Source organism: Artemia sp. Qi Xiang Cuo, chromosome 10 (assembly GCF_049724085.1).
Source record: "Artemia sp. Qi Xiang Cuo chromosome 10, ASM4972408v1, whole genome shotgun sequence".
Taxonomy (NCBI): domain Eukaryota; kingdom Metazoa; phylum Arthropoda; class Branchiopoda; order Anostraca; family Artemiidae; genus Artemia; species Artemia sp. Qi Xiang Cuo.
Genome location: NC_142803.1, coordinates 17932069 through 17945453, shown reverse-complemented (window position 1 = coordinate 17945453; position 13385 = coordinate 17932069). Strand labels below are relative to the sequence as shown.

At 34.8% G+C, this 13385-nt stretch overlaps 2 protein-coding genes across 2 annotated transcripts in view; one reads left to right on the top strand and one right to left on the bottom strand.

The window, feature by feature from the left end:
- The window catches only part of LOC148947530 (uncharacterized), a 63902-nt gene extending 60055 nt beyond the window's left edge, over positions 1 to 3847 (bottom strand). The window contains exon 1 of the mRNA XM_089096134.1: positions 3744 to 3847. Within this exon, the coding sequence (XP_088952260.1) occupies positions 3744 to 3847 (104 nt within the window). The remainder of the gene's footprint in view (positions 1 to 3743) is intronic.
- Positions 3848 to 3991: 144 nt separating this feature from the next.
- Positions 3992 to 13385, top strand: part of Ssrp (structure specific recognition protein) — a 63323-nt gene continuing 53929 nt past the window's right edge. Inside the window, exon 1 of the mRNA XM_089095291.1 lies at positions 3992 to 4103. Coding sequence (XP_088951417.1) covers positions 4047 to 4103 — 57 coding nt within the window. The 5' untranslated portion in view covers positions 3992 to 4046. The remainder of the gene's footprint in view (positions 4104 to 13385) is intronic.

Here is a 13385-nt window from a genome sequence, read left to right as displayed (position 1 = left end):
GTGGTGCACCCGTGCCTTACCATACCAACTCTGGTGGCATTCTGGCTTACCAGTATAATAGATGTGTTTGGGGAAATGGTGGTCATGAGAGGGGAGTTCGTTGTTCTTTAATCACTTTCGGCTATTAAAAAGAGCTCTAGCCCTTTAAATTTCCAATCGCATGGGCCCTTTTTGAAGTTTCTATGACAACTCCTTCTATAAAATTTCATATGTCCCCCAGGGCATTACTTACAACCCTTGCCCTGAGGGCTGTGGGGAGGGGGGTGTCATCCTCGAAGACCAAATTTCCAGAACTTTCAACTACGTTGAAAAAAACGGCTATCTCAAAACTTTGATTGTGTTTGTTTGGGGAAATGGTGGGCGTGAGAGGAGGGTTTGTTGCCCTCCAGTTACTTTTCAATATTAAAAAGGGCACTAGCCATTTCAATTTCCAATCGAATAAGCTTTTTTCGAAGTTTCTACGACAACCCTTTCTTTAAAAACCTTATATGCCCCCAGGGCATAACTTACAACCCTTGCCCTGAGGGCTGTGGTAGGTATTGTCATTCTTAAAGACCTAATTTCCAAAACTTTCAACTAGATTGAACAAAATGGCTATCTCAAAATTTTTATTGGATGGGTTTGAGGAAAAGGTGTTCGTGAGAGGGGGGTTAGTTGCCCTCTAATCACTTTCGATTATTAGAAAGAGAACTAGCCCTTTGAATTTCCAATCAAATGAGCCCTTTTTGACGTTTCTACGACAAAGCTTTCAATGACAACCTTATATGTCCTTAGGGCATAACTTATAACCCGTGCCCTGAAGACTGTGGGGGAGTTTCCTGCTCAAAGATATAATTTCCAAAACTTTCAACTAAATTAAGCAAAATGGCTATCTCAAAATTTTAATTGGATGTGTTTGGGGAAATGATGGGCGTGGAAGGGGTGTTATTTGCCTTCCAATCACTTTTGACTATTAAAAATGGCACTAGCAATTTCAATTTCCAATTGAATGAGCCCTTTTTGAAGTTTCTATGACGACGCTTTCTATTAAAACCTTATATGCCCCAGGGCATAACTTAAAACCCTTGCCCTGAGGGCTGGGGGGGGGGGGCATCCTCAAAGACCTCGTTTTCAGAGGTTTCAATTAGGTTGAACAAAATAGCCAGCTCAAAGTTTTGATTGAATGTGTTTGGGGAAAAGATCGTTGTGAGAGGGGGGTATGTTGCCCTCCAATCCCTTTCGACTATTAAAAAGGGCACTAGTCCTTTGAATTTCCAATCGAATGGGCTCTTTTTGAAGTTTTTACGACAACACTTTCTATAAAAACCTTATATGCCCCCAGGGCATAATTTACAACCCTTTCCCTGAGGGTTGTGGGGGATTGTCCTCCTCAAAAACATATTTTACATCTGGAAATCAACTACGCAGAACAAAATGGTTGTCTCTAAATTTTTATTGGATGTATTTGGGGAAATGGGGGGAGTGGAAGGGGTGTTAGTTGCCTTCCAAACACCTTCGACTATTAAAAAGGGCACTAGCCGTTCCAATTTCCAATCGAACGAGCCCTTTTCGAAGTTTCTACGACAACTATTTCGATACGAAGTGCCCTGGTATGGAAAAAAAACACATTGTGCCAACATAATTCTCTTCTTAGGCAGCGCGATTGCGCTGCCTATGATAGTACGTACACTTTTCTTTATGTGATTTGAGTTTTCTTGGCAAATGTGTTAGCGAAACGAAAGTTTTTAGTTCATAAATTACGAATAAATTAAAATGAAGAGGCAATGTTTGCTACTAAAAAAATGACTGCGTAGATACCAATCTCCTAGGTAGTAACATTAAAGAGGAATTTGAATGCAGTTTTGCTCCAAAATCCAGGAGTTGGGTTTTTTCTTCTTTAAAAAAATTCAGAATAATAAAAAGATAAGCTTTACAGCTAAGATAAAGCCATGGTAATGACAGTTGTCATAAATGTTTCTAAACGTGGTTACTCCAAGAAGTTGAAGGAAATTAAATCAAATGAATTTAAATCAGACTAAATCAGTTGCTCTGATGAATTGTCCTCGAATAATTGGACAATTCATCAGAACAATTGAGCTGCATGAAAAATGGCGTTCGGTATAAATTCGGGACCACTCCAGGTCTTAAGGAGACATCTTAAGAAACAATTCTTACTTCATAATATTCAAATTATCCTATTTAATATATTATCCAAGGGAAGCACCTTTATCCTCGCTATTTCCCTTGTTTTCCCGTTTTTTCTCCTTATTTTGTCTTTTCTCCAAGTTTTGAACCCCAAAACTTGGAGAAAGAACTTTTCCCCAAGAACTTTTCACCCAAGAGCCATTCAGCTGATCTAACCTAACCTAACCTGAATTTATTAATATTAGGCTATTTACATCTCTTTTTTAGATGACAGTGATGGTGTTTAACTTCCCTATACAGAATAATTGAAAACAGAAAATTACAATCAAACATGTATATTTTTCAAAATTTTGTTAAAAATAATTGTACAACAGTGAAAATAGTGATGATAAAGTTGCTCCTCCTGAAAATATGCTAACTAGGATTATTTTCAATGTTATGAAGTAAGAATTATTTTCTTAGTCTGACTCCTTATTACCTGGAGAGGTCCCGAATTCATACCTGGGGTCCAATCCCACCGTCTAGGGCTATAATAAAAATGAAAAATTATGATGGTTAGTTCATATTTGATGGAGGATAGGTGATGCATTGCAAAAGCTTACTTTTCCCAATCCAACAGAAGGCTCACCAAAATCAAAACTTCCTCAAATAGGGTGAGAAGATTAAAGCTCCGAACAGGAGATGGGATGAAAAGGATTGTGCCGAGCAGTGCTAGGCTTAGGCAGTTTGGTGCTGGAATGAGTTGCTAGCAGCAAAGGAGATGTGAAAAAGTATTGTAAATGTGAAGATATGTGAAATAAGGAGTAACCGATATGAAATAAAAAGTAAGACGTGAAGTGTAAAAAAGAAAATGTGAAGTAGTAAAGTAAACCAGAATTTGTAATAACAGTAGGCTGCATAAACAAGACGAAAACCCAACTAAACACAAAAATGGAGCGTAAACAATTTCTACGCTGTATTTTACTTAATAAACATTTATTCTCAGATTTTGTCTCATTTTTCAAGTCCTTGTCGGCCAGCCTTCTAGGATCAAACAAAAAGCAGGTCGTACCCGAATATGGTGAGAGGATGTCATAAGGAAAGATTTAAGGAAAATTAGGAACTTCTTGGGAGAGTGTAAAGAGGCTTTGAATAGATTGGGATGGGGGAGGATCGTATGTAGCTGTGTTGGCCTCAGGTGACTTGGTGCTGAATTGAGATTTTAGTAGGAATAGTAGTAATTAACAAACTATTAACAATGATACTGGTTCTATGACCAAACTGGTGCTATCTTACGGAATTTCTGAATTAAATGTTTTTGATCTGTTTTTGCAAATGAGGGAGAAATCTTTTGGTATTATAAGCCTATTCTATTAATATTGCTTTCTTTCACTCTTTTTCAATATATATAATAGTTTTGATTTTTTTTAAATTATTTCTCAACTTTTTAGATAGACAAGGAACAAAATGACTGATTTTTTTGTCTACTTAATTTTATTCTATTATCCTAGACTTATTTAATGTTTTCCTTCTTCTTTCTTCAATTTGAGGAATCAGTTTTATGAGATATACTCATTTGATGAGGGAATTGCATATGTGGAAAAAAAGAAAATTAGAAGTAAAATTTAATCTTTAAATACCTTTTAATTTTTATTTCTTGTTCATGTGACGCCTGTTTTAGAATTCTGTTTTCCTCTATCAAATCATGGCATTTCTCTTCTATTTCATTATTTAACTTCCCCATTAATCTGAAGATATAAAAATTGAACAGACAATTTATAGAATCTTCCGATCTGTTTTCTTTTGTTGCCCTAGGAACCATTTACACTCTGTCTGAGACGGCTTTATCAACATAGATCTATACTCGGAGATCGCTATTGTCGTTTTGGAAGAAACAATTATAATAGGAATTTTGAAATTACCTGGAATTGCAATCTGAAATCATGTCAGAGCTTGTATTGGAGTTCCCTGAGATCCAGGTTGAAATCAGAGGTGCCATGGTAAGACGTATATCATTTATTGACACCTTAAAATTTTTAAAGCACTGCTTAGTGAATCTTTTGTCAAATTATAGGCTATGCCCTAGCCTATTCCTAATTAGCCTATAAGGTTGTAGGCTAGTTTAAACAACCAAATTCTTTATTTATTTAGTAATCTAGGTCAGTTTTATGCTGCTATAAAAATACATTGTTAAGTTTTAGACAGCAGGCTTTTTGTTATTTTGGAAATAAGACTCCACTGTTCAACTATTGGAAAAAATTAGGTTTAGGCTATAAGCTTTGAATGGTACTATCCAATCTCCTTATAATTAAAAACATTTTAGTCATCTAGTTGGAAAATTTGGCCCATCTGTATAGGAAAAATCTAAATTTGCCAACTAGGCCTAGTTGACTAATAACTTCTCACCAGCAAAACTTAATTTTTCTAACTAGTTGACTAATAACTTTTCCCCAGCAACACTTAAATTTTCCAACTACTTGACAATAAATGTTGCCCCAGCAAAACTTTCCTGGTAAAGTTCTACAAAATCATATTATTGAGTTAGGACTAAAGTGAATACACCATTCGATGCCTTTTTTTATGCTGATTACAAATATAATAAGCATTTCTATCAGAAATGAATTTCAGCCCCCTGGTCAATATATACCAAATCATATTGTTGAGTTTCAAATAAAGTGAATACACCATTTGATGCCTTTTTTATGCTGATTACAAATAGGGTAAGACACCCAGTAGTCGGCCACCTGCCTATTCTCGGACAAAATCTTTTATACTATTTTAATAACTAATTTACAATGAGACGTTTGTATGTCCCAGTTAAGGCAGAATTGTCACTTGCTAGTAAATTCAAAAATAGGTGGTTCTGTAAAAGTGAAACCATTTGAATTAGTAACCTACTTGTTCAAAAATTCTTCAGAAATTTTTTTATACTAAAATTAAGTTTCTAGGTGGTATAATACAGTAATTAGAGTAGTTTAAATGTCAAAAAGTTTTCAAAGTGATTAATGTGTCTGACTACTGGGTGTCTTACCCTATAATAAACATTTCTATCGGAAATGAATTTCAGCCCCCCCCCGCTATAGCTATACCTAACCCTGAATTGGCATATATAGGGGGGGGGGAGCTGAAATTCATTTCCAATAGAATATGTCATTATATTTGTAATCAGCATAAAAAAAGGCATCAAATGGTGTATTCACTTTACTCCTAACTCAATAATATGATTTTGTAGAACTTTGCCGCTTTCCTTGGTAAAATTTTACTTTAGCTACTTTTGGCTATCTCGGAAAAGGGTTTAATTAGGAAAATAAAACTTTCAGGGATGGGTCTACAGGCTAAAGTATGTCCCGGAAAGGTGTTGTGAGTACCTACCTCTACTACTTCTCCCTCTAGAGGCTCCTGACCTTTGATGATCTTTAAAAACCTGAGTGTTATAAAAGTGAACCCTTGTAATATAGATCTTCTGCTTAAAATAAAGTCCAACAAAATTGTTTGCAGCTTCACAACTTTGCTCAATCCTGATTTATAGTTTTTAAGATATGTAAATACATTTCCTAAATTTTGAAAATTAACATTGATATGGCTTAAAATACTACTAAAATAACAGAATTGCATTTTCAGAACTAAAGCCAGAGAAAAAGAATCTTATAACTGAAAATTAGGGTAAAATGTTGTTTTGTCAAAATTTCAATAGGTAATAGACCTGTCATGTAGGCAAATTTCAGGATCCTCTAGAGGGAGAAGGAGAGGAGATAAGTACTTCAAAATACCTTCCCAGGAGATATTTTAGCCTGTAGACCCATCCCTGAAAGTTTCATTTTCCTATCTTCACCCCTTTCCAAGATAGGTAAAAGTAACTAAAGTAGAATTTTACCTTTATTCTGAATAGCATAAAATATGTTAATATTATAGGGTTCTTTCAAAGTCCAATATATAACTCAAAATAAATCTCCCATTAAGAGGGAGAGAGATGGAAGTTTTAACATTAATAGTAATAATTAAATTTGAAAGAACCCTATAATATTAACATATTTTATGCTATTCATAATAAATTCTAACTCTTATTAGTCAACTAGTTGGAAAATGAATTGTTTTCTGGGGCAATGTTTCTTTCCAGCTAGTTGGCAAAATTAAGTTTTGCTGGGAAAAGTTATTAGTCAACTAGTTGGAACAATTAAGTTTTGCTGGGGAGAAGTTATTAGTCAACTTGCTGGAAAAATAAAGTTTTGCTAGGGAGAAGCTATTAGTCAATTAGTTGGAAAAGGAAAGTTTTGCTGGGGCAACATTTATTGTCAACTAGTTGGCAAATTTAAGTGTTGCTGGGGAGAAATTATTAGTCAACTAGTTGGGAAAATTAAGTTTTGTTGGGGAGAAGTTATTAGTCAACTAGTTGGAAAATGAAAGTTTCGCTAGGGCAACATTTATTGTCAACTAGTTGGCAAATTTAGATTTTTCCTGTACAGATGGGCTAAAATTTTCCAACTAGATGACTAAAATGTTTTTAATTATAAGGAGATTGGATAGTACCATTCTATATAAGCTTATAAACTAATTTTTTCCAATAGTCAAAGAGTGGATATCCTTTGGAAAGTGGCTAGGCTAATTGATTTTGGCATGCAACCAAAATGCCATACAACTTTAAGACCTAAGAGGCTTGCATCATTGAAAATTCCAACCCTGGTTTATTGATGGAAAAGGGTGATGTCATCATAGCTTTTAAGCATCTGAAAGCTGACTTTAGGCCTAGTGCAAGCCTTCTTCCCATCATCTGTAACCAGGGAACTTTGGGAAACTCTCAGAAAATTACCCAACTTTAGAGAATGCCACCACATCTCTTCCAACCATGTTGCACCATTTTAGAACTCTTTTAGTAGTCAAACCATACAATCTCAAACCCTTGAGTCTTTGCATGGTGTGGACAGGGACTTGGAGCATAGGACCTAGGCCTAGTGTCTACACTAGGATAATTCAGTCCTAAATCAATCTTTGAAGTCATCACTTATAGGTATATCACAAAGAACCATCCATTCACACCTACATAATAGAATTCAAGATGATTAAAATTAGGGTTACCTAGGGTGGCATTTTTATAAAATTAGGGATGATTAAAATTAGGGTTACCTAGGGTGGCATTTTTATAAAATTAGGGATGATTAAAATTAGGGTGGCAATATAAAAAATTTTTACTTTTTATCTGAGTGATAGAATATTGTCATTTACTTTTATATAGAATGCAGTATAAAGTCAAACAGAAGACAATATAGCCTATCATGCTTTCTCCTATTATGTAGATTGATAAAAAGTCATACAGATGACTTTATGCCTCATTATTTTATAGAGCAAACATAAATGAAGCCATACAGATGACTTTTTATACCTCATGCTATTATAGAGCAAGCAAAAATAAAACCATACAGATTAATTTTTATATATCTCACTATTATAGAGAAAACATGAATAAAGTCATTCAGATGACATTTTATACCTTACTATTATATAGCAAACATGAACCAAGTCCTACAGATAACTTGTTAAACTTCATAATTTTATGGAGCAAACATGAATAAAGTCATACAAATGACTTTTTATACCTTGTATGTTTGTAATTATATATTTCAATTTCTAGAGAAAAGATGGAGAAGGATATACAGTCTTCTGTATGTCTTTTTAAACATCAAATTATTATAAAGAAGTATGAATAAAGTGATACAGAAGACTTTTTGGTTTTCTTATTTAATATATGATCCACTAAAATGTCAATCAGACAAAATTATATTAACCCACTGATAAATAGAGAAAACAACAAAAAGTCATATGTAAGACTTTATTTTTGTTTGCTCTTTAATAGTACAAGGTATAAAAAGTCATCTGTAAGACTTTATTTTTGTTTGTTCTATAATAGCAAGAGGTGTAAAAAGTCATCTGTATGACTATTTAAGTTTGCTCTATAATAGTACAAGGTATAAAAAGTCATCTGTATGACTCTATTTAGGCTGCTCTATAAATGAAATCATGCAGGCCTAGGCTATAAAAAGCCATCTGAATGACTTTTTGTTATTTTCTCTATGTAATAGAAGGAGGTATAAAAAGCCATCTGTATGACTTTATTTATGTTTGCTCTATAATAACAAGAGGCATAAAAAGGGATCTATATGACTTTATTTAGGCTGCTCTATAAATGAAATCATGTAGGCCTAGGCTATAAAAAGCCATCTGTATGACTTTTTGTTGTTTTCTCTATGTAATAGCAGGAGGTGTAAAAAGTCATCTGTATGACTTTATTTAAGTTTGCTATAAAAGAAAGGCATAAAAAAAGTCATATGTAGGACTTTATTCATGTTTGCTCTATAATAGTATGAGGTATAAAAAGCCATATGTATGACTTTATTTATGTTTGCTCTATAATAGCAGGATGTATAAAAAGTCATCTGTATGACTTTATTTATAATGCTTTATAGTAGAATGATAAATTAAAAAGTCATCTGTATGAGTTTATTTAGGCTGCTCTATATATGAAATTGTGTAGGCCTTGGCTATGAAAAGCCATCTGTATGACTTTTTTGTTTTCTCTATGTATCAGTGGGGTAATGTAATTTCTTCTGTATGACATTTTAGTGGATCATATATTAAATAAGAAAACCAAAAAGTATTCTGTATAACTTTATTCATGTTTCTCTATAATAATTTGATGTTGAACAAGTCCTACAGAAGACTTTATATCATTCTCCATGTTTAAAGGAAACACAATATTGTCTATTGTTTTGACTTTATAGTGCTTTCTATATAAGAGTAAATGACAATATTTGTTGCTTAGAGTATAAAGAACCAATGACTTTAATAGTCAAACAGTGCTCACCCTTAAAATTAAGGAAAATGAAACTTTGCCTTAATTAGACCTACCTTAATTTGCAATTTGGAGCGAATTAAGATCCATTGTAATCTGTTACTTGTTCTGTAGGGCCTTTCAGTTGGTCTGTTGCTTGCTTTCAGGGCCTTTCAGTTGATAACCTTTAATCAATGATAGGTCTCCATTTATTTCTATTGCAAATTTACTTTACACCTCCTCTCCCCCCTATGCCATCAATTTCCAATTATTTAATACAAATTTTAATCAATAAAGAAAAGAGTGACATGGATACTACTACTAACAACTCACTGCAGCACCAAGCTGCCTGAGGCCAACACAGCTACACACACTCCTCTCCCATCCCAATCTATTCAAAGCCTCTCTTTTTACACCCTCCCTTGAAGTTCTCATTTCCTTTAAATCTTTCTTTATGACATCCTCCCACCCCAGACAAGGACAACCTGCTTTGCATTTGGCCCTAGACAGTTGGCAAAAAAAGAACAATCTTCAGCAATCTATCATCCTTCATCCACACAACATGCCCCAGCCACATCAACCTTTCTCATTATAGCCCCAGAGAGTGGTACCAAACCACACTTTTTGTGCAGCCTATTGTTTGAAACATGGTTAGTCAGCTGGGTACCCAAAACAATCCTTAAGCAATTTATCTGGAAAACATCTAGCAAATCTTCATCTGCTTTTCTTCAGCAAATATATACAATTCAGGGTGTAGGCTATATTGGACTAGGCCTATTAGAGGGATAAAGATAGGCTAAAGTAAGTTTGTAATAGAACTTAATATCATTTGATGTTAAGATAATATTTTGCTTCTTACACAAAGTATATGTTCAACATATTTAATGGACAAAATAACTCAGAAACAAAAGTGTTGTTTATTTGTTTTTATAGTGTTATGAAGTGTAGTGTCCTTATGAAGTGTTTTTATAGTGTCCTTATGAAGTGTAGTAATTCTAAAAATTCTCCAAGTTCATCAAAGGTCAGTGCACTTTGGATTGAAGGGGATAAAGGTATATACTCTAAAAACTATCCTAAGGTACAATTTAGGCTCTGTGTTTATTCTTGAAAATTTCATTCACCTAACTCAACCCCTTTCCAAGTAATGTAACTGAGTAGGCTTTCATCTTTTATAGCACTATTAATATTCTTTTTTACACAACTACTTTAGTACTAATTGATACACAACTGCTATACCAACATTTTTGGAGCAAACTTGAATATCACAACTCCAAACTAATTATCTCATTTCAGTGGATTTTAAACTCAAAATCAGATTATTTATATTTCAAACCTAGAGATGAAGAAACATAAACACAGGCTCATTGTTCATAATTATATATTATATAAAAACCTCTTATTGCTGAAAATAAACAGAGGAGTCACTACAGTTCTGAGGTAAAACTTCAATCACAGCAATACATGCAGTTCTTGGCTTTGAACAAGGTTAACAAACCCACCCCATTTTGATGATAAACAATCAGCATGTCTGTTTATCCCAAGAGGATGTTTAATATGACATGTATAATCTGGTTTGGGGATTAAAAAAAAGCCTCTTCATGTTCTTGCTCAGATCCATTATTCCTTGTTTTTATTCACCAGCCTTTTTCTCCTGCAGCTATTTTTGCAGAAAACTCCTTTTTAAGTTCATCCTTCATCTTCCTATCAGTCAACTCTGCAAATTACTTCTGTCATCATCAACATAAATTTTGGTATATGGGCCTTGATACCATCAAGTTTACCTTGGAAGAACATTGTACTACATGATAGGCAGAACAATAGGGCTGTCTAAGTAAAGAGCAATGTTGGCACAATGTATTATTTATTTACTTTTCTTTTTGTCTTAGACCAGGGGACTTCAAAGGAGTTGTTGTAGAAACTTTGAAAAAGGGCTTATTCAATTAGAAATTTAAAGGGCTAGTGCCCTTTTTAATAGTCAAAAGTAATTGGAGGGTACCTAACCCCCCTCCCATGCCCACCATTTCCCCAAATACATCCAAACAAAATTTTAAGATAGCCACATTGTTCAACGTAGTTGAAAGGTCTGGAATTATTTCTTTGAGGATAACAACCTCCCACAACCCTTCAGGGCAAGGGTTGTAAGTTATAACCTTGGGGCATATAAGGTTTAGAAAGGGTGATCATGTAAAATTTAGAGGGGGCTCATTGGATTGGTGATCAGAAGTTCTAGTGTCATTTTTAAGAGTCAGAGTAATCAGAGGGTGGATACCCTGCCCACACCTTGTATATTCCAAAAATGCATCTGGTAGAAATTTAGAGATATCCATTTGTTGTCATAGAAACTCTGGAAAAGCTCATTTGATATTAAATTGAAAGGGCTAGTGCCCTACTTAATAGTCAAAAATATATGAAGGGCAAGAAGCCTCCCCCCACACCTTTCAATTTCCAAAACACATCTAATCAAAATTTTGAGATAGCCATTTTGTTCAGCATAGTTGAAAGGTCTGGAAATTATGTAGTTGAGGATGATAACCCCCCCCTCCCCCCCCCACTGCCACTGCAGTGCAAAGGTTTTAAGTTATTCCCCAAGGGCATATAAGGTTTATATGGAAAGCGTGGTTGTATAAACTATGGAAAGGGGCCATTTGATTGGAAATCAGATGTTTTAGTGCCCTTTTTATGAGTCAAAGTGATGGGGGGGCAGCCCCCCCCCCCATGCTGTATTTTCCACAGATGCATCCAATAGAAATTTTGAGATTTACATTTTTTCAAAAACAGTACTAAAATCATATAATGAGGCTTTTGTGGTTGACACAACCCCTATATCTTGGGACAAGGATTGTAATATATGCCCCAGGGGTATATAAGTTTTTTGTGGAAGATGTGTTTGTGTGAACTTTAGAAGAAGCTCATTTGATTGAAAATGTATAGTTCTAGTTCCCTTCTAAGATTCAAAATTGATGGAGAGCAATTAGCCCCACCCTCCCTAGACCCTCTTTTTTCAAAACATTTAATTGAAACTGTGAGATAGCCAATTTATTATCAATATTCCAGTGGAATTGGGTCCACCCAATAGAATGGGTGGTCATATAAGCCTTGAATCAGATGGATCTCATTTGATTGGAAGTTTTAGTGCCCTTTTTAAGCATCAAAAATGAATGGAGGGCAATCAGCCCCCTCCCAAGCCCACCATTTCCTAAAATATACCCAATCGAAATTTTAAGAGACCTATTTTGTTCAGTCTTGTTGTAAGGTCCAGTAATAATGTCTGGGGATGACAACCTCCCCAGTCCTCAGGACACAGGCTGTAAATTAGGCAATTTGTTCATTGTTTACACATAGTCTATTGAGAAAGGTATGCATGTTTGAACTTTACTTTCCAAGAAGACAAATGACATTTAGGCAAGCCTTTCAGAGAATGTTGAGGAGAGTGTTGAACTAAATCAAAACATGTTATGCATATATGGATTGTCAAAAGGATGCAACACAGAAATAACTAAGTATACTAATTTGGTAAATTCAGGAAATGATAAGGAATATGATCAAATAGGCAATATTTGCATGCTACCAATACTACTACAGTTACCACCACTACTACTACCACACTACTCCATTTACATTATTGAAGGGAATTTTGAACTAAATCAAAAGACACTATGTGTATGCACACTGTCAAAATAGAGTATCTCAAAAATTGATTTGGGTATTAAGTTGGAACTTTCAGAGAATGGTTAAAGGGAAAGATCATCTCACCAAAAGGCAAAAGACAGGATGAGAGGGATGTTCTAGTGACCAAAAGGCAGTATGTTAATACTATTAATGCTTGTAGTACTACTGCTATTCAATACTAGCACTGTGAATAGTATTACAACTGTGCTTAATGCTGTGAAGGTGAAATTTTCAAGCAATTTTGAGGGGTAAGGTGAATTGAATCAACATGCCGTCTGTATACAGGTTGTCAAAAGGGAATAACAGCAATATCTTAGTAACAGTTAGCTGTGTGAAATTGAAACTAATAGGAATTGTTGTGAGAGATATTGAACTAACCAAAAGAAAAGATTTGCATCCTAATACTTCTGCATCAACTCATATTGCTACTACTGTTACTATTATTACTACTACTATTACTGCTACTGCCCCTAAAGCCTAGGCTACTATAATTCATTCTACAGCTATTAAAACTAAGGATATTAATGCTAAAAAATTTACTTACTTACTTACTTATGTCTCCTGCCGGGCGCTGCTCGGCGTAGAGAGTGACGTCTGCCTCCTCCATCCACTTCGGTCCATGGCAAGCGTTTGCACATCGCTCAACCTGATATTTGCCATCGTCAGGAATTTGGACAGGCTTTCAGACCATCGTTTTTTGGTTAGCCGCAAGGTCGCTTCCAACCGGCTTTGACAGGGTCGAAGTCGTGGATCGTTTTCGCAGGTATGTGTGGAGGCATTCGAAGTAGGT